General features: G+C 35.4%; 1 protein-coding gene and 1 long non-coding RNA gene across 6 annotated transcripts in view; one reads left to right on the plus strand and one right to left on the minus strand.

Annotated features, from left to right (window-relative positions):
- The window catches only part of PTGER3 (prostaglandin E receptor 3), a 184,164-nt gene extending 169,869 nt beyond the window's left edge, over positions 1-14,295 (plus strand). For both annotated transcript variants that reach the window (XR_007455001.1, XM_049618501.1), the window contains one exon: positions 9,818-14,295. Coding sequence is in view for 1 of the 2 variants with exons in the window: in XM_049618501.1 (XP_049474458.1) it covers positions 9,818-9,838 (21 nt within the window). In the remaining variant the exon portion in view is untranslated. The remainder of the gene's footprint in view (positions 1-9,817) is intronic.
- A 593-nt stretch (positions 14,296-14,888) lies between these two features.
- LOC125913406 (uncharacterized) overlaps positions 14,889-22,538 on the minus strand; it is an 89,390-nt gene continuing 81,740 nt past the window's right edge. For 2 of the 4 annotated variants that reach the window (XR_007455005.1, XR_007455007.1), the window contains one exon: positions 14,889-15,140. This is a non-coding gene — a long non-coding RNA (uncharacterized LOC125913406). Of the gene's footprint in view, positions 15,316-22,538 lie in introns of all 4 variants that reach the window. The other 2 variants (XR_007455004.1, XR_007455006.1) reach the window with 1 other exon arrangement.

Consider the following 22,538-nt stretch of genomic DNA (forward strand, 5'->3'; position numbering starts at 1 on the left):
AAAAACAAAAACAGGTATTATTTCACTTTTACTCCTGAAAAAGCAAAAGTTGGCAACGTCCACTTAAACAGTCAGAGATAGGACACAGGCTCCCTGACTCCAGGACATAATGGTAAAGATGTCCTATGATGTCCCTTCTCTTTCCCCAGTAATACTAAAGTCTTTACACTGTAGTTCTAATTCTCATTACAATCTTTTCAAGGTAGATTTTGTTGACCCCAAATATAGGTAAGAAATCTGAGATTCAAAAAGATTAAATAAACTTACCCAAAGTCACTGGTAAACCTAGCTTCCTACCTCCACATCCTCACTATTTTTCACCCCTTTCTTTGCTGAAGTTCAGTGTTGAATGTATTTATTAACAATAGAAGAACTATAGAGCGTGCCCCTGGACTAGGGTATGGTGTCATGCCTCTTTGGGACTCAGTTTACCTTTCAAAAGGAGGGAGGGTAAGGGGGAGGAGGTGAATTTACCAGTGAAAATCCTGGACTTACCCAGAGTGGTAATTTTCCATGGTGGGGAAGATCAATCAGTGCCTCCTTGATCTCTCCAAATTCTGGCTGAGAGACAGTCCACCCAATTCGGGGGTCTGCATAATAATGGGTTTCAGGGATACCTGAATAAAGAGATTCCCAGGCAGGTCAGACCTGTGGCAGTGGGGTTGCTTCTTGTTTTGTAAGCCATGTTTAAAACTAGTATGTAGTTAAACACTGAAACAACCAAGAAGCACATTGAAAAGTGAGTCTCGCACTCCCTGACTCCCCTCCTCATGAGCAACCCTTGAATATCCTTCAGGAGACTGATCTTGCCCAAAGCTGTCTCCCAGAGTGTTCAACAGACCTTTAAATCTCAAGCCACACTGAGTAGGGTGCTTTAGATACATTGCTTATTTGTAGCTAGATGGGGCACCGTAGTAAACCACCCCTTTTTACAGATGAGGAAATCTAAGCCCAGAATGGGGGAAAAATAATAGAGAACTATACCCACAGAGAAGAGGCTTTAGAGAATAGTAGAATTTTAGAAAGTCTGTCAGGGGAAAAAAGTGATTATTTTAAACCTTTCGGTCTATTCAGTTGTAATTACTGGTACATTTGAGACATAAAATTTAAAAATGATACATTTATTTTACCTTTGTGCTCTTTTTCTATATACTTTCTAAAGGTGATACTAAAGAGCAATGAAATGACCAAAAACCATGTTGCACCAAAAAAAAAAAAAGAAAAAAAAAAGAAACCCAAAAAAGAATCTGTAATTCGTATAAATCTCTAGACTAAACAGATCAGGTCACTGCCTCCATCACCCCATTTAGCCAACTGAGATGTGAACTATAAAGAGATTCAATAAACTCCTAAGGTCACAGAATTTAAAGTCTGCTATGAAAATATACCAGCTATTCTTGCACCATTCACTTTTTTGATGGCTATCTTTAATCTATGCATATTATAGTACAAATATAAAATCTCATTTAATAAAGCAATAAAGAGAATACATCAGCTGAAACTATGGTCAGTAAACTGTAGATTGAATTTATGCGTTGCAAGTGACCATTTACTTCTACTTACAGTACCTCAAGTCATGGATTATTTGGGAAGGGTTTTTCATATAGGTGATATAAATTACATAAATGAGACAAAGATGATGAACATATGCATTTTTAGGTTATATTAAAGTTGCAGCAAAACAGATGTTTTCTATCAGCTGAAGTCTAAAAATAAATAACCTATATGGAAATTTTGGAGTTAAATCTGCTGGCTTCATAAGGAGATTTTGACATCTTTTTTTTTCCTTTTTAAAATAGAAAATTTAATGCTATCAACTATTAAGCAAGACAGAAGAAGAAAACATAGTTTTCTTTCACACCACATTCTTAGAGGTATTTTTATAACTTACTATAATTATTTTAGAATACAAAATTTTAAATGGACTCTATAACGTTTCAGATGAGTTTCAGGACCAAAAGTCTCTCATTAGAAGGTGATGCATTTGTTCGTTAAAATTGTAAAGCTGAAAGGCATCTTTCTTGGAAATGCTGAATTGCCGTCTAAACTAAATAATAATAACCGTAAGACAGGTTTTGTGTTCTCTTCTTTTATTTCACACATTCGTATTAAGATTAGCAAATGTAGAAAGCAAGTTATAAGTGCAGGCACCAATCTACAAGTGGCCTTGAAAAGGAAAGCTGTTCCCAGGGAAAAGAAACCATTAAGATTATTCAAAAGCAAATGAATTCTCAATGTATTTTCACATTTGACAATGAACATCTATTGTGTCAATCACTGTGTTGCCACAGAGACATGACAGACACAGCAAAAGAAAATGTCCCATATTACCCTTCAACCCCACATGAATCTCAAAATCCACTAATTCCATCTCCTATCCATTTCAGTCCCCTTGTCCTTAGCTCCTCTCCTCACCTCACTAAAATTCTCTGGGGGAGCGCCTGGCTGGCTCAGTCAGTAGAGCATGCAACTCTTGATCTTGCGGTTGTGAGTTTGAGCCCTATGTTGGATGCAGAGATTACTTAAAAATAAAATCTTAAAATAAATAAATAAATAAATAAATAAATAAATAAATAAAATTCTCTGGTCAGTCATTATAATCACCTCCTTGCATATGTTCCTGAGGACTTCTTTTTCATAGCTGGTTCTGCTCCATACTTACCAGAACTAGACGGGTTGCAGGTTACACAGATGTAAACATTTGTCAAAAATTATCAAGTTGTACATTTAAGAGTTATCCATTTTGTTGCATGAAATTTTACCTTTAAAAACTTTAAACAAATATTGAACTTCAGTTAGTAGGTTGGCTTTTTGCAATACTATGGGTTAGCAATATTAAAACTTGCTTAAACATATGAGTAAATATATTGAAAGTAATGGGACTAGTATTTTAGGGGGAAGCTATATATGTGGAAAGAAGAAACATTTGTATTGGATTGAAATAGAAAGTATTAATATAAACTCATGATTTTTAATATCTACCTACCTAGCTAAACACATTTAGAAGTGATTATAGATATAACCATATATGTGTATGTACATGTACATGTACTAGATATGTCCACTGAGATTATCTAAAAGTTATGACAGCATTAGCAATGAGCATACCTAATGCCTATGTCTTGATTTCTACTTATCATTTGCATTAAAAGGAACTAGACTTCTTAAAGAAAAAAAATGATTCCAGGTCTGTGTCAGAGGAAAAAATACAGCTATAAAGTATATTATTGGGAAAATTGATAACATTTGAATATAGGCTATGAATTTGATAACAGTGTTTATCAATATCAATTTTCCTGATTTTGTTAATTGTACTATAGTTATGTAAGAGAATGTCCTTGTTTTTAGAAAATATTCACTGAACTATTTAGTGGTAAGGGGTCACAAATGTCTCCAGTTTACTGTCAAATAGTTCAGAGAAAAATCATCTATCTATCTATCTATCTATCCATCATCTATCTTTCTATCACCTATTGAGAGAATGCAAATGATAAAAACAATTGGGAGAAAAAGTAAACAATTGGTTAATGTAAATAAAAATATTCCTTGTTCTCTTCACTTTGCCGTAAGTTTGAAATCATATCAAAACAAAAGTTTAAACAATATCATCAATGGCTTCTTGTGTCAGTCAGTATAAGACTTAGTTTCAAAAATGGCCAAAAAGTGTCCACATTGTCATGTGTACCTTCATTGCTTCTCTGATGCCGTCTTTTCCATCATTTTCTCTTTCAATGCTTTATCCTCAGATGTCCTTGTAACATATCCATCTTACAAGATGTCCTTGTTACATCCCTCATGTCCTTTAAGTCTATGCAAAAATCTCACCTTCTCAATTGGACCTTCTTCTTTTCCGTTACATCCTGCCTTACCCCCAACCTTCACACTCTTGATCTTCTTCACCCTGTTTTACTTTTTCTCTTCCATGACACCTATTAACTTTCTAACAACCATATGACTTATATGTCTTATTTCTGTCCTTTTGCCATTCTCTAGAATGTGAGTCCCACAGACAAGAGTTTTGTCTGCTGCCTTTTCTGGTATATCCTAAGACCTGGGACAGTACAAGTCACTCGATAAATATTTGTTGAATGGAAGAATTATTACTATCACATTGTCAGATTACCTCTGGGAAACATTTACTCTTTTGAATATTAATATTTAAGGATATTTTTTCTTTATAGTTCTTAGCTCACTGTAGTTAGTGTCTATTAGGTATTAATATCTGTCATCATGTTAAAGCAGTATAGTTTCAGCTATTTCTGAAGCATATATCTAACTTAATTGGAATAATTTAAGGAGTTTAGAGAAAGTACTTAAGAAAGCCATCTGAGCTTCACAAGGAGGCAGTAAAATGCTCTGGCTCCTTCTTTTTATCATCTGTTCCTCAGCTTTGAAGGTTTGGAAATAAGAAACTGGCTCACACTAATCAAAACTCATGAGATATACTGGTGAGCATACCAGTTTAAAGAATTCTAGTGAGAAATAAAATTTCTACAGATATCAGATATTTGAATCTTCTACTCAACTTATTTTCCTTAAGAACTTGACCTGCAGTTCAACAGATAAGTACAAAGTTACTTTCGTGGAATCAGAAAAAAAGGAATGAATTAGATTATGCTAGCCCAGTGAATACATTTTTCTGTCTAAGGACGGATCATCTAGGAATATAGTATTGGAAAATCCACTCCTCTGTACAGGCCATTTTCTCACTTCATGATGTTGAAAAGGATAGTATTATAACTGTGTTTGGAACACTCCCCCTTTTGAAGTTTCATGTTGATAATCAGTTCACACATTTCTTCCTTTAGTCATTTTAGTACACACCTAAGCCACAGTCAAGCCCTATTGCTATTGGTTTCCAAAGGAAATCACATTGTTCTTTGAAGATGATACGCTGAATTCATTAGTTTAGCTTTTAGAGGTGGTATGAGGTGATTCCTCCACTGTAACTCATGTCTCTATTGTCTTCAATTAGATAACAAAGAAAATGTTTAATAAAAGCTGCCTAATACTTAATCAAATTAAAAAATTCCTGAACAAAGTTAGGCTTCATGAAGTTCTAAAATCTCACTAGGTCACTGGTTCTGGACCACAATACAGAAAAAGCACTTCTTCCTATTCCTTCCCATAAGTGCAGGTTAAAAGTCCTGGACATGATATATAAAACAAACATAAGAAGACTGTGAAGGTATAGAGAAGACTGACCAACTATGAACCTTGGAACCCAGGAAAGACCAAGATGGCCTTCCTTTTTGATTCCTATATCCTGGACTGGGTACTGGAGAAACCATACCTGGAAAAGCTGATGGGAACTGACGAAAAAGAGCCCTCATAAAATCTAGTTCTTCCTGGCAAAGGACAAAGAAAGGAACAGCTTAATAAGATGAAAAATTTTTAAATAATAACTGCCCTACTGCAGAAGTGCACCATTGAACAAAATGCAGCTCTAGCCCCATCACTGTCAGCAAAAGCTGAGTGGGGATCCTAGACTTCTACCCTTGCCGGGCTGTAATAGAGCCCTGCAGTGTGATGTCAGAGAAGCCAAGCGGGGAGATGGGACTCCCACCCTCATCCAGTGGTAGCAATCCTCTCCCAACAGTGTCAGTGGAAGTCAGCCAGGATCCTGGGCTTCTGTCCCCACCTGCCGGTAATAATGCACCCTCCCATCTCCGCAGAAGTGATACAAGAGGAAGCCAGTTGGGGAACTTTCACTACCAGCCAGCAGGAAAACAATTTCCTTCTTGCAGTGTCAGTAGAAAATATTAATACTTTTCTGACGTGGATCTCAATGTATGCAGAGGAAGTATTTAAGGTAATTATATTACAAGTGAAAAGCAGTAAAGTAACTCAAAGGGAGGCAAAATTTCCACATTTGATTCTGAAAGTAGTAGACCTTTGTGGTGATGGAAGAATTCTGTATCTTGATTACAGTGCCGGCCACAGGAATCTATATACATGTGATAAAATGACATGGAACCATATACAACATTGTACCAATATAAATTTCCTGTTTTGACATCATACTATAGTTAATGCAAGATGTAACCATTGGGAGAAAGTAGATGAGGGTACCCAAGGACTTTTCATTATTGCAGCTTTTTGTAAATCTATAATTATTTCAAAATAAATAGTAAATAATAAAATTTTAAGAGATCTTTATTAGGGCATATTTGGAAACTTCTCCTAACCATGCAAAAACATAAGAAGCATACGATAAAGAGTTGGTATAAAATTATTAGAGCAGATTTCCTCAGTAATTGGTTGGGGGGGGGGATTCATAGTTATTTATGACCTATTTGTTTCAGGGAATGCAATTTTGTTTTGATGTTGATATTATTATCAATTTCTGCTTTTTCTTTTTAAATTTGAGTATAGTTGACACAATATTATATTGGTTTCGGGTGTATGATTCGACAAGTTTTATACATTATGTTATGTTCACAACTGTAGCTACCTATCTGTCCCATGACACTGCTGTTACAAAGTCATTCAACTTCTTTTTATGTAGTCAATAATAACACTATATAAAAGCTCATGAGTCATCTTGTCTGGTCATTAATACAACTGACAAGTTTTTAGCATTTCCTAAAGAAAAGATGATTTGGGGCGCCTGGGTGGCTCAGTTGGTTAAGCATCCGACTTTGGCTCAGGTCATGATCTCACGGTTCGTGGGTTCAAGCCCCGCGTTGGGCTCTGTGCTGACAGCTCAGAGCCTGGAGCCTGCTTCAGATTCTGTGTCTCCCTCTCTCTCTGCTCCTCCCCCACTCAGGTTCTGTTTCTCTGTCTCTCAAAACTAAATAAACATTTAAAAAATTTAAAAAAAAAAGAAAAGAAAAGATGATTGATTATCTTCAGCTATCAGGGAATAGCAGCAGATACCTTGGAAGCCTGCAAGGATTTTTTGTTTTGTTTTGTTTTGCTTTTTTCCTCCTTCAAGAAAGTGAAAAAAAAAAAAAATAGAAAGGAGTCTCTGGATCTATTAGTGGCACAAGTAGATAGCAGCATCAAACTGTGATAGCCAAATAATCCGGACCTCATTGCCCATGTGTGTCTGATTTTTTATCTACAGTGAAAATCCTTCCTGTCCTTCCAACCTATAGAAAACATTTTCTAAGTTTCTTCAAAGCCCAGATCACTTTTCTGGGAATTTATCCCATCATCCCCCTAACAGTCCCATTTGAACTATGTGATCTTCTCCACTGGTCACAATTGATTAGACTAGTAGAGGAAAGGAAATCCTATACTAATTTGGAATTGGGACACACAGACTCAAATTGAATAAACTTAAGGTCCAATGTTGCCAGTTTTCTATCATCATTACTTCTTCTGAATCATGAAATATTCCAAACACAGGAAAAAACCTACCCAATTTCTTCCTACTGTAAGTTAACAGATATTAATGTACTACCATATTTCTTTCAAATTTCTTTTTTACTAAAAAACTTATGAACATTTAGATATAGAATTAAAATTAAAAAGGCTAGTACAAGATGTACCAACCACCAAGATATAAAAATAACCAAATTTTTGTCACATTCATTTATTTTTTAATTATGTTTTAATTGTGGTTAAGACACATAACACAAAATTTTTAAGTGTGCAATTCAGTATTGTTAACTATATTCACATTGTTATGGAATGGATCTCTAGGACTTTTTCATCTTGCAAAACTGAAACTCTATGCCCTTTGAACTATTTCTCATTTCCTCGTCCCCCAGCCCCTGGCAACCACAATTCAACTTTCTGTTACTATGAATTTGACTACTATAGATACCACACAGAAGTGGAACTATTCACTAATTGTCTTTGTGACTGGTTTATTTCGCTTAGCATAATGTCTTCAAGGTTCATCCTTGTTGTAGCATGTGACAAGATTTCGTTATTTTTTCACACTAAAAATATTACAGTGTATATATTTTCCACAACTTCTTTTTACATTCACCGATTGATAGACATTTGGGTTACTTCCACTTCTGGGCTATTGTGACTACTGCTTCAATGAACTTGGGTGTGCAAATATCTCTCTGAGGTTCTTTCAGTTCTTTTGGATATATATACAGAAGTGGGACCACTGGATCACATGGTAATTGTAGTTTTATGTTTTGAGGAATCTCTATACTGTTTCCCACAGTGGCTGCACCATTTTACATTCTCATTCACAGAATGCAAGGCTTCTATTATCTTCACATTCTCACCAACACTAGTTATTTTCTGGTTTTTTTTATAGTGGCCATCTTAATAGGTGTGAGGTGATCTTGCATTGGGATTTTAACTTTCATTTCTTTAATGATTTCTTTAGATGTGCATTTCTTCATATGCTTGTTGGGCATTTGTATATCTTTTTTGGAGAAACGTCCATTGAAGTTTTTTGCTCATGTTTAAATTGGGCTGCCTTTTGTTGCCATTGAGTTGTAGGGGTCCTTTACGGATTCTGGGTATAACTCCGTATATAATATTTGCAAATATTTTCCCTCATCTGAAGATTGTCTTTCACCCTGCTGACTATTTTCTTTGATGTGTAGAAGTTTTGAAATTTCATGTATTCTCATTTGTCTGTTTTTACTTCTGTACTTTTGGTGTCATACCAAAAAACCATTGCCAAATTTAATGTCATGAAACTTTCCCCCTATGTTTTCTTCTAAGGTCTTATGTCTCACATTCAGGCCTTTAATCCATTTTGAGTTAATTTTTGGTAAATGGTATAAGATAAGGATCCAACTTCATTCTTTTGAATGTGAATATCCAGTTCTCCCAACACCAATTGTTGAAGAGACTGTTCTTTTCTCCATTGCGTAGTCTTAACACTTTTGTTGAAGTCATTTGACCATATGCAAAAGGTTTTATTTCTGGGCTCTCTATTCTATGCCATTAATCTATATGTCTGTTTTTATGCCAGTACCACACTGTTTTAATTAATGTAGCTTTGTATAACTTAATGTATTTTTTTAAAAAACTGTTCACAATTTTCCTTCTTTATATATTTTACAGCAAATTATCAGACCACATAATTTTAGCCCTATGTGATTCAATATAAATCTCTAAAAATTGTGGACATTTTCTTTTCAGAAAGTATCATCATTACTTAATAAGATTGGCAATGTTACTTTGTTATCATCCCATACCTAGTCCAAAATCAAATTAGGAATTGTCTGGAAAATGTGTCCATTGATTTATTTGAATCAGGATCCGAACAAGGTCCCCACTTTAATTTGATTACATCTTGTAAGTCTCTTTTGATTCAGAGAAGTCCTACCCTTCCTCCTTTTCCCCTCAGGCATTGATTTATCGAAACTGGATTAGTTGTCCTATAGAATGCCTTACATTCTGGATTGTTTACATCCTTGTTCTGTCACTTAACTTGTAAATGGAAGTTAACTGGTGGCTTAATTGTATGATCATTTAACTATACATTGAAATTCACTCAGAACTTTGATTTTTTTTTCATATCTATATGCAGTTTTCTTAATTCACTTGCAAACTGGAGATTCTGGGGACTTTTCCTAGTTTCACTGGTTATTCTCAGATGCCTTCCCATGTTTCCACCCAGAATATGTAGGTCTTCTTCCCTTAGTAATGAATGTTTGTTGGCAAATTTTTTGAACCCTGAGTTGGAGTTCAACCAGTGGAGTACACCGGCTGTCTCCATTCATTTCTCACTATTCCTGCCACCCAGCCGTGTCCTTATTCTGCTACTGTAGGTAATTTATCACTTGTGTTCACAATCTGAAGTTTTTGGAAATATCTTGCCTTCTAGTTTATACAGATGTTGTCAATGGATTTCTCATTTGTTATCCTAATTCATTTGCTTATTTTTCAGGAAGAATTTTTTGGAGATTAAAAATCAACCTTGCTGCCAAGATCACATCACTGGAAGTTTCTCAACTTTCTTTTTGTTAAGGAAAGAAAATTATCACAGAAAAACCACACCTCCCAACCAATTCTTTTTCACTTTTTCCCCTATGCCCACCCCTAAAGGTAACCCCATCCAGAAGTTCCCATGCATGTTTTTTTTTTCACTTTTACTACATGTATATGCATCCATTAAATTTGTATCCTACTGTTTTGTGAGTTTAGAATATTTACATATATGTTGTCATATTATATGTATGATTTGCTACTTGGTTTTCTTCACTCATAATTGTATTTCTTGAAATTTATCCATATTGAAACGTGAAGCTCTAGATCATTAATTTTAACTGCTGTAGAATGTTCCATAGTTTGAAGAAAGCATAATTTGTCAGTTCTCTGACAAGAAAAATTATTCCATTTCACTATAATAAGTAGCAGTACGAAAGAAAGAAAGGAAGGAGAAAAGAAAAGAAAAGAAAAGAAAAGAAAGAAAAAAAACCAGTGAACATGTTAGTTTGTGCCTATCAGCATGAGTTTCTCTAAGATAAATATTTAGGAGTGGAAGTGTCGGGTCAAAGGGCATTTGCATCTTCTTATGTTCATATGTGTAAGAGTTTCCTCCATGTGTATCTATACTGAAATTTGTGATGTTTTCACTTCTTATATCCTTGTAGGCGTGAAATGGTATCTCATTGTTAATTTATTTTACATTTTCCTGATTGAAATGTGAGGTTGAGAATCTTTCTTATTGATGATTTGGTTTTCTTCTGTGACTGGCCTGTTTATGAAATTTCTCCTGGTTTACATGTCAATTTCTTAATGATTTTCGAAGGTCTTAAAAATATCTTCTAGATAATAACCCTTTTTTGGCATGTATTAAGTACAATGGATTTTCTTAGTGTCTTCTGTAAATCTTCTCTGTCTCTCTCTTTCTCACCCTCTCTTGTTTTTTCAATTTCTATCTCTGCCTCTACCAGTGTCTCTATTCCAACAACTCTTTCTCTCTCTATAGCCCAGACTTTGTCCATGAAAACATCTTGGGAAACAGGCAGCATACCAGTCTTTTCATTTTCCCAAATCTTTCTCAAACCCATGACCACCACTTACATTTCTTTCTGGAACGTCCTTTCTTTCTGAAGCATTGACACTCAGTAACCAGATATTAAGAACAGAAGAATTCTACCTTTACGGACAACCTGTTTGTCAGTTGTAATCATGTTCTGTATATTAGTTTAAGTTCAACTGGTGTTTTTCCTTTTTATAGCATTTCTCTTATTACACTTTTCCTTATTCTGGATCTTTCCTATTCCCTATCTTTATCAGGATTTTGCAAGTCTGGTGAGTGCAATAAACAAAATGTTAATTGTGTGGTGGGTGAGGATATGGATAATAGGAAAAAGAAAAATAAATTCAAATTCTTTTATAAACATAAACCATGCATTGAATGAGAATTTGATGTTATGGCAAAATAAAAGTTGAGGTGATAATGTCAATTTATTTAAATGGGTAGATGTCAAAGTCAAAATGATTTGGAAAATAAAGAAAAGTTTCTAGAACATACCAGATTATATTATCACATTGTCTCCACACACACACAAAAATGGTGTTAATGCACAAATGCCTCTCGAAGATTATGTAAGTTTGTGAGTCTGAAGTAATGCTATTTTGAATATTAACATCTAGTTAATATAACTTCTTAAAGTGAAATATATGGAGTAAAGGTTTTCTTTGCTTTGTTTTCCTTTTTTTATCTTTCTCTTTGGCTTTTCTTTAGCATAGACTAGAGAAATAAAGTCACCTGTAAACGCTTAGAGTTATTTATTTGGATTCCAATTTAAACTTTCCATTATTTTTATTTTTATTTTTAAACACAGGCATTTGTTTGGTTTCATGAGAAAGCCCTCAGTTTTGTTCTCTTCTTACCAAAGTTCTTAAAATGGAAGTATTATTTTAACATTTGACAATAATAGACCAAAGAGGGTGATAACATCCAAGTCCTAAGTAGGTATTTCATCACCTAGAATAATATTTTTAACGAGAAAATGCATTAGACAAAGAAGAGTAGGGGATTCTAATTATAATAATTATAACTGGAAGAAATAGCTGACCTGGGATAACACATCTAGTCCAAGTTTGTATCCAATATAAATTTTTAAATCTAAAAAAAAAATCTAAATAATATTTAGATTCTAAGTGATGAGTCAGATTTGGAGACAAAAATAGTAGCACGTAATGTTTAATCTGTTCAAAAATAGGAATGATTTCATTTAAAAAATGACAAACATTCTTCAGAGTTCCAGGCCTCCCAGTTATTTTAACATAACAATTTATCTTGGAGGAAGGCTCATAAACTCTGCACTGTTTAGTTTACTCCTGCACCTTGCAGGAGTTCACTTAGGAAATTGACTCTTAATTTGGTTCAAAAGGTCAGTGCCCTTAAATTAGGGTTTTGTGCAATGCAGAATACAAAAAGGTCAATAATATTATTTGAAAACATCATTATTACTTTGCACTCTATTTAAGCCTATATTACCCTCAAAAGAAATTAATTATCTTGGTGATTTTGTACCTCATTTGCCTCAAAGTTTTTTTTTTGTTTGTTTGTTTTAATGATAAATGTAATATCTATATTAACTTCAGGTTGTACCTTGAACAAAATCTCACTCTGATTTACAGAATAATTGAAACCATTCTCAAAAATGTCCAATATAATAAAGGACAGGTAAGCTTCTTGTTTCATAACATTTTCCAAAAAGGCTTTTATTTCCAAGTAAATTTGATCTATTCTTATTTGCTATTAATTTAGCAGCCATGACCTGAATTTGATTTATTTATCTAGCTAGCTCATAAATCTTTGTATTAAGTCTTTGTATGTACTAGGCGATGATTTACCCATGACTCAAATTTTTAATTCTTCCTTCCATAAATTAAAAAAAAGTTAGAATTTCTGTTTTTATCCTCGAATATTCCTGGATAATAATTCCAGTAACTTATCTCTTACATAAGTCTGGATTAAAGAGATGATTGAAATTCATAACAAATGTCATTTTTGTCTCTCACATTATCCTACTACTTAGAACTATGAAATAAGGCAGTTTCATATTTGTAGTGCTTCACCCATATCAATAATCCTGTGAAAACTCAATGGACTCTTAGTGAAAAAGAGTAGTTCCTGCTCCAAGGTCCCTGAATGAGAATAATCTGCAACCTTGTGGTAGATTCTAGGACATAGAGCAATGCCAAGAACAAATGCTAGTTCCCACCAAAGGTAGGAGACTGCAAACTGGGTTAGGCCCAGGTTCTGGAAAGGCCTGGCAGCTAGAAGATTTTGAGATGAAAATAAAGTGATCTCTGTTACTTTCCAGCCCATCCAAGACCAATCAATAGGTCAGCAAACAGAAAAGATATTGAAATAAATATTATGTATTTAGTTCCTCCAATATGCTAGTGTTAGCATAGATCCATATTGCCAGGTTAGTGCTTATCATCCATGTGAACAAGAATGTAACCTCCCTGTGCTGCAGTTTTCTTATCTATAAAATAAAGACAACACATTTGCTAAAATAGTTCAGTACATTTGTTCTTAGGATAGTGCCTAACACACACACAAAAAAGCATTCTTTAAGTATTTGCTATTATTGCTGTATTATTGTTGTGATTATTAATATAATGAGTGGCACACCGATATGACACGTTGTGACAGAAGCTTAGCAAAGATTCTGTTGACTTAACTTCTCTCATCATTTCGGACACCAAATCATGATCACAATTATGTGTAAGGTCCTAATAGCTCAGGTATATCTCTGGAACAACACCAGATGGATTTTATTTTTTTCCCTGAAGAATGGATCCTCCAATTAAACCTAATCATGAAAGGGTGACTGGGTGACTCAGTCTGTTAAGAATCTGACTTCGGCTCAGGTCATGATCTCACAGCTTGTGAGTTGGAGCCCTGTGTCAGGCTCTGTTCTGACAGCTCAGAGCCTGGAGCCTGCTTCAGTGTCTGTCTGTCTCTCTCTCAAAAATAAATAAACATTAAAAAAAATTTTTTTTAATTAATAACAAACAAACCAACATAATCATGACTCATTAAGAGCCAGAGGTTTTTAAACAGTGCTTTTCAGATGGCCACCAGTTTCAGGGAAGGATTTGCTCTATGGTAGCCTGGAGGTCCCAATGCTTTCATCCCAAGATGATTTTTATCTTCCACTTGGAGGTTGGGTGGAATGACTTGTGACCACGTTAGCCCACTTTGAGGGCCTTGACTTAATGTGAAAATCTCAGGTTCTATTTCTGAGCTTTGCAACAGACTGGGGGCTGGGTCTCTGCATCTCAGCACATGGACTTCAGCTGCCAGGTAACCAGGTAACCCATCTGCTTACCACTCATGGTTCAGTATTTGAGTTTCAGCTCATTCTTCCTCTTCTCCTCTCTTTTTCTTCTCCTTTTTTTCCTCTTTCTTCCTTTCCTTTTGTCTTTGGAGATTTTTCTCACTGTCATCTGAGGAATATATTTAAAGGGTACGTTTGCAATACTTCAGACGCAATCCAGTTGTACTGCAGTGGAGGGTCACTCAGTGTTTTTAGTCCATCATCCAGGAAAAAGTGGAAATCAAGATTCCATTTTTTTTGAAAGTCTAATCAGAGTTAGATTTGTGTTTCTTCTGTTGGCAACACTGTGCTAAAACTGACCACAAGGAGGCCTAGTTTTTTCCAGGTTATAAGCTTTTCTACTTTATTCCCACAGCAGCCCAAATTCATGGGAGGAAATTAAGTGTGTGTGCCCAGGATCCTATTTATACCATGTCCTCCAAAAAACTGGTTTTAATTTTCTTTCTTTCCCATCGGTATGCAAACCTTAACAATGCAGTCAGCGGATCTGGCTTTAATCTTGTTGCATTATATTTTACACAGCCATTGTACACATTTTATCTGAAGTAAGAGCATGACTCAGTAAGCATGTGTATGTGTGTGTGGTACACTGTAATCGTAAATTTTTTATTATTTTTCAATGCAATAAGAGAGAGGGTCAAGCACAGGTAATAAAAGAGCTTATCAGAAACCAGACAATTTATTCCTCAGGGAAGGAAGGATTACAAATCTCAGACTTGGTCAGAAATGAAATTTTACAATGTAAACATTCACAATTTCATGCTAAGAACTGCATGTGGAGGTAAAATACATTATTATTACAGGTAGATTCCAATCTTTGGAATGGAGGGGGTCTGCAGGCAGAGGTTTCGTTATTGGATATCCCAGCTGACTGCTCCAGAATACTCCAGCAGTTACACGCTGGAAAGAAGAAGCAGGTGTTATCAAATGACTGCTCAGGAATGTGACCTAAAGGGGACACTAATTGGAACACAGGCTGGTCATACAGCTCTCTTTGGTGGGTTGTTTTAAATGGTTGTCTGCATCTCTTGATGTCTGTGATCTCTACCTAGGTCACCTTCAACAGCTTCTCTTCCTGTAAACAGGGAAAGGAGTGCCGGGAAATAGGTGAGTGACAGAAAACAAGTGGGAGTCATAGTCACTTCTGGCCCTATTAACCAGTATGACACTACTTGCTAGGTTGGAGTTGAGTTTTAGTAATCCTTAGATATTTGTGGCTGCTTTGTTCAGAAATTGAACCTCAAAGCAATGACTACTGGTGAGTTTGGATGGTGTAGCCAAAATAATTCAGGATTCAAAGGGATCAAATCTCAGCCCCATTACTTGATCACTTTGTAACCTTGGTCTCATAACCTATCTATGTATTATTATTGCAATTTGTGAAATGGCGATTACAATAACTCCCTCTATAGATTAATGTGAAGATAAACTAAGAAAACATAAGGTACAAATACTAGGTGCTCAGTATTTTTTTCGTTCCTTTTTCATCATGCTGTAGGTTAATTTTATCCAACTCTTCCACTCACAAAAATTGGGTTGGGCATTAGAAGACATTTACATATTCACATTGGGGATCAATTCACTCCATCCACACTAACCATTCTCATTGTTGTTCAAACACAACAGACATTCTCCTGCCTTAAGGGGATTGATCTGGCTGTTCCTTCCCCATGAATATTTTCCCAGTTATGCACATAGCTGACTCTTTCACCTCCTTCAATTCTTTGATCAGATGTCTTCTTCTCATTGTGGTTTATCCCAACAGCCTCATTTAAAATTGCAAACTCTACATGCTTTCCTCCCTGCTCCCATACTGTTGTACTATTGATTCTCCTTACCACACTCTTTTCCTTTTAAAAATATAATTATCACCTTCTGGCACTCTATAATATTTACTTTTCATTATGTTTTTTGTTCATACCTTGCCTTCTCCCACTAGAATGTACACTCCATAAAGGCTAAAATCTTTATTTAACTAATGTATCCCAGGTACCTGTTTCCAGATATATAGTTAGGGGACAATAAATTTTTTTAATGAATGCACACAGGCATTTCAGACTAAATTAGAATATAGAATTACTCACTTCCATATCCCCAGAGCCTAGAGTATAGAAAGTGTGAAATGTGTAATGGAAAGGATGAAAATAATTGATAAACATAAAATCAACTTCTCAAGAGGGTGAGAAATTACATAAACTCAGGTAAAACCCGTCATCATTATTCTCTTCTTTCTGAACTTGACAAGCAAACATACTGGTTTAGGATTTTTTTTCTATGTTTGACTAGTATAAGAAAGTCAGAAGGTCAAGAAAATGTGGAGAATATTAACAGTTGCCCAAGAACTTTGTGTAATCCTGATGACCATTTATATTCCTGCTCGGTTATTTAAATTTTGAATGCTGATATTTAAACTAACACTGGATTGGGGCACCTGGGTGGCTCAGATGGTTGAGCGTCCGACTTCAGCTCAGGTCCTGATGTCACAATTTGTGAGTTCGAGCCCCGCGTTGGGCTCTGTGCTGACAGCTCGGAGCCTGGAGCCTGCTTCGGATTCTGTGTCTTCTTCTCTCTCTGCCCCTCCCCCACTTGTGCTCTGTCTCTCTCTATCAAAAATAAATAAAATTTTTAAAAAATTTAAACTAACACTGAATATTAATCATTTTTGAAATAAAAGAGCAGTATGATGAAATTCAGATGCACCTCATCAGTGGATAGACCTACATTGCTACCCATGTCATTTTGAGTTTGGCTCAGCAGGATATTGGCATCTGTTCTTTTGGAGTAATCTTATCTCCCTCAACCAAGTGAAGAGACACAACTGATTAAGTCTCTTCTGAGAATCTGTCCTTTGTTATTAGAATTTTTTGCTCTACATAGTGTCAAGAAGGCATTATCTAATACAATCTTAAGAAAATACAACACCACCTTCACACTCAAAAGATGACATCATGCTCAAAGAATTTCTATAGAGTCAAACCCAAAATGAAGAATAATTTATAGTTGAGTTATTTGGAGGAATGCAAACCTCCAAATAGATGCATGTTATAAATACAAGCAAAGAAAGTTTATAGAAATCATAGTAAATTTCTGTCAAGAAGGTTGGAATTATCACCTGACTTTTTTCTGTCTCTGTTTTTAGTAGTTAAAATGATAGTCTGTCCCTTGAGATCTCTCTCTAATGGATAGTTTAGAACATATTAACCTGATTTTACACAACTGCTGTGCTCAGTCAACTGTACTCACAGTGTCATACATGCCTGAACAAGCAGGCATCGTGCAAAGGCTTTATGTGATGCTAGCATCTAGTTTTGCCTCATAACTATGCATTTATAAATTAACTGTGCCTTTGTCTTGTCTCCGGATATTGACACAGTTGAGGATTGGACAGGCTTCAATGAAGAAAGATGCCCTAGAGAAGCATGGAAACCATTTATATTCTATTTCATGACTAACACGGTCATTCACTTATTTTTGAACACACAGGTTAAAGGAAATATGCAATAACTCTCTGAGACAATGTGAGGACAGAGAATTAAATCAAGCCTTTATGCCATCAAAAATATGTTTTAATGTGTGCAGCAGGCTCAAGTGCTCAAAACTCAAATGTCTCACTTTAAAGTTAGAACTCCCAGGTGGCAAATAAAACCACCAACATATTCATGATTCATTCTTACCTCTTTACATAAGCCTGCAACTGGGAACACAAATAAGGAATATGAAAGCTGACCCAGAATCTATCATTCAATATTATTCTGCTGAAAATGTTACATAAAAGCAGCCAGAAGTCAAGTAGGAAAAATCAAAATACAAGACCATAAGCCCAATTGTTATATTGTTAAAGCATGGGTAAATAAAGATGGGTGGTCCTACGTACATGTTCTATATCAATCAGAAGAGATGAAAACCAATCTGCTCCTAAGACTCTGATGGCATAAGTATCACAGAATGAGGAATGTATTAAGTGGTTAGTGCTAAAGTAACTTTTGAGGACCAGTTGATGTAGAGAATATACCAGAAAAACAGAAGATACCATCTTTGCCTTTCAGTTATATTTCTCTTATTAAGTTCATCTAAAGATTTGGGCATCAGGTGGCATGATACCCAATAATTGAACTGGCCAGGTGTTTCACTTGGTATCCAGAATTTATAGATTAATATTTATTCTAGTTTGTCATTCCCTTTGTTTGGTAGTATATTAATTATTATGCCCTTTTTACTTCAATTGGAAAATTATTGTTTCCAGGCTTCTCTGCCTAGTCACTGGTCATTTGTTTATACAGGCTATAAAGTGGAGTCCCCAGGGTCTGTTCCTGTTTTAGCTACCCTAATTTCCACCCTGCAATTAACCAAAGGGAAGTGAATATACAACGCCAAAAAGGGAGCCAACCAAGGGGCCACCATTAGGTGATTTTAGACAGTGAACATTGGCACAGCTATTAAATTCAATCAACAGGATAAACACTAAAAAATATGGATCCAGATCACTGGTCAACTATTCAGATGCATGCTCTGGTTCCACAGTGAAAATCCAGAAGCTGTAAGGCCACAGTAGAAATTGCTGCATCCAGTTTAGTCAACAACTCACAGATAGTTATAATTAGGAGTCATCTAATACTTAACTCTTGCCCAAGGTCATAGAGGTCATTAATGACTGACCCAGAGCAAGAACCAAGAATTCTTTACTTAAGTACTGGGCTCTCTCCAACCAATCTTTAACCATGAGGATAATGTAGCTCTAAAATAAATTTGTACATATTTTTATGAGTTCTATGGCATATTTTAATAACCCCACATAATTTCAGATGAATCCCGGTTGAAGTTTCAAGGCTTTTAGTTCACTTTGAAATGACAAGTTATTTACAAATCTTAAATGTACTGAGCTATGTACTAACTTTCTTTTGTTTGTTTACTTGAGCAAAGGGAGGACAAGTAGCCCCAGACCTCAAGCCATTCATGCTGAGGAACTGGACCATATAAATCAAGAACTCAGGAAATAGCAAATACAACTTTAGTCAGTAGTAAATTTATATGCTGGAGTGGCTGAACACTTTAAAAGTAACGTAAGGCAAGAGAGAGAACAAGGAAGAAGCAAAGTTGAGAAGATACATTTTTCTTTAAAAACTCCTCTAAATTACCCCTTTTTCAATAGCAGTCTAGCCCAATTTAGATAAGCCAGGATGACTAATTTATTCTTTCAAAACATTGCTTATGTATCAGGATGTTATTTTCTACAATCAAAAAAGTAGTTTGTAGCACATCAGAGCGCTAAGGAAATTAGTGGATGAACAATCCCTTTCAGGGTGCTGCTCACTTAATTCGTTATGGGATCGAACCATCTGATACAAGACAAAACTGATCTGACCATTCACCTTATACTCAAACTAGAAGTAAAATAGAACTAACTGCCTCTTTATTGTTGTCACTTTTCAGGCTTTATGTCACAAAATGTTAGATCTTAAAGTCCCTACCTGACTGCCTGGAGTACTGACTTCCTGCCAGTTGCATTATGTTGTCAAATGAGTAAAAACAAACTTTAATTATATTAAGTCATTGGAATCTGGAGCAACTTGTTATACTAGTGTTATGCTAGTGTTATTTACCCTGACCTGTTACATAAGTAATTTTTCACATAAGTGAGTTTTTTCATGTAGTACACATTATATATAATTTTTCTTCAATACTTGATTCTCCCCTGCCTTCTGTACACCTAGATGTGATTATTGGCCCTTAAAGTTGAATTAAACACTGTGATGGATTCTGACCAATAAATTGTGAGTATAAATTGTACGTAACTGAGATTGTGGAAATCTCATGTTTAATTGCCCAAGCTCTCTTTTACCATGCTGAGTGATTGAGAGGGCTTGTGTTCTAGGTGGTGCAACCACCACATGGTAGAGTCCTCATTGACCTGGGCTTCCTCAGTGACTGGGGAGTTGAGTCTCAAGTCAATCAGCAATGCATATATAATGTGAGCAGGAAATAAGTTGCAACTTTGAAGTTGTTTGTTAGCCCAACACAGCTTAACCTATTTTGATTAATATGTGACATACAGGCTAGAATATGTATATGTATAGGATGTATATGTGTATATATGCATATATGTATTTAGCCATGTATGTACATATACATATATGTATAAATTTATGTACTTCTACTCATATATGTACCTACATATGTATTAACATATAATATATATACACACATAAACACATGTAAGAGGTGTATTAGGCAGAATATGTCTATATGTACACATACACGCATATATACACATATGATTAGTAAATTGTTGCACGAGGAATTTTGATGATTTAACAGTGCTTTATTTTATAGAAAGTGTTTTTAAATTACATCTTTAAAAATGATTTTTAATCAATGTAGATTATTTTTTATAACACCATGACAAAAAGCAAGCCATACACCAAATGATCTGTGCTACAAGTTCTGCAAGGAGCTAATCACAACGTTTGTCCTCTCTGCATTTTAAACAGTATGAAAAATAAACATAGGAAATAGATGGAATTGTGGATCTCAGAATATTAGCTTTTTCACCCTAAAAAAAGATCCAAATGGATTTTCCTACCCTGTCCCACGTAATGTGAACTGACTCATCCATCTACTTGCAGGGAAGCAGCTAGAGGAGTGTGGTTAATATCTTTGGAACTAAAAAGAACTAGGTTTAAATACCAGACATGCCACTTTCTACCCAGCTTCTCTTAAGCAATATATTTTATCTAAGTCTCAGTTTGCTTATCTGTAAAACTGTAATAATACAGCCTACTTACAAGGTGGTTGTGAGATTTAAATGACACATCATACATAACACAGTTCCTGGGATGCAGCAGGGCACCTCTACATATCATGCAGAGGCTAAAGGCTCTGGTTCCTAAGAGTTCAGTGTATGGAACAATTAGCAAACAGGAGAGTGGGTACCACTTGAAGACATGCTGGAGAGGGAAAAAAGACTACTGCTTTGGTCAACAATGATGTTCTCCTCAATCTTATCCTTTAGAGAAAAAAATAAAGGGGCAATAGGGAAGAGAGAGTCATGGTGATCTTCCAGTATTGTTTCCTCCTGGAAGGACACTCCTTTTGTCTCTGGACTTAGAGGAGTTGATTAATAAACTTTCCCTTCCACCTACAACTACCTTTTCTGAGTCTTTTGCATCGTTGCCACCATTACTACTCAACATTAAAAACTGTCTCCTCTTACTAAGAAGACATGATGATTAAGTACAATGTGATATACTGAATTGGATCCTGGAAAAGAAAAAGGAAATTAGTGGGAAAACTGGTAAAACCTGAACAAAGTCTGGAATTTAGCTGATAGTAATGTACCAATGTTCATTTCTTAGTCTTGATAAATATACATGGTTATATAAAATGTTAATGTTAGGGGAAGATGGGCTGTATATCAGATATACAAAACTCTCTGTACTACCCTTGAAATCTTTTTGTAAATCTAAAATCATTTCAAAATAAAAAACTTAAAGAAAAAAATCTGTCTTTTTCTATAAGCTTGGGGCCACAATCACTAAGAATCTAGTTCTATGAGTAAATTCATGGCAAAGCCTCCTTAAAAGAAATATGGATTAAATAGGGTGAGTCTGAGGGGTAGTTTGGGGTTCCTTTTAATATTCTGACTTAAGCATAACATTCTGTAACACTTACAACACTCTGTAGCAAAGCTGAGGCAAGATTGGCATATTTGGTATATCTGCACTAAATGCTAGTGAATAACAAGAGAGACATAAACACTTTAAAAACACACTACAATACGTAGCTGAATTCTCATAATTTTGTGAATCCTAAAAAGTATTCTTTTATTTTGCTTTCAACTTCCTTCTACCTGGGGAAATTCTTTTTAAATATCCAAGAATGATACCTACCCTTCTCAAATTCTAGATCAAGATGGGGAATGTTAGGGGCATCTGGGTGGCTCAGTTGGTTAAGCATCTGACTTTGGCTGAGGTCGTGATCTTGCAGTTCGTGAGTTTGAGCCCTGCATCAGGCTCTGTGCTGACAGCTCAGACCTTGGATCCTGCTTTGGATTCTGTGTCTCCCTCTCTCTCTTTTCCTCCTCTACTTGCACTCTGTCTCACTGTCTCTCTCTCCCTCAAAAATAAATAAAGAATAAAAAAGAATTTTTAAAAAAATAAAGGGGAATGTTAAATGTTCATCGTCACAGTTCCTAGAGGGGTTCCATAGACATCCTTGCTGAATGCAACATTCACATGTCTACATTACAAATAACCTCAATGTTCATGGGATAATGGTAGGAGGCCATTTAATTTCAACAAA

This window comes from Panthera uncia, assembly GCF_023721935.1.
Source record: "Panthera uncia isolate 11264 chromosome C1 unlocalized genomic scaffold, Puncia_PCG_1.0 HiC_scaffold_4, whole genome shotgun sequence".
In the NCBI taxonomy this organism is placed as follows: Eukaryota; Metazoa; Chordata; class Mammalia; order Carnivora; family Felidae; genus Panthera; species Panthera uncia.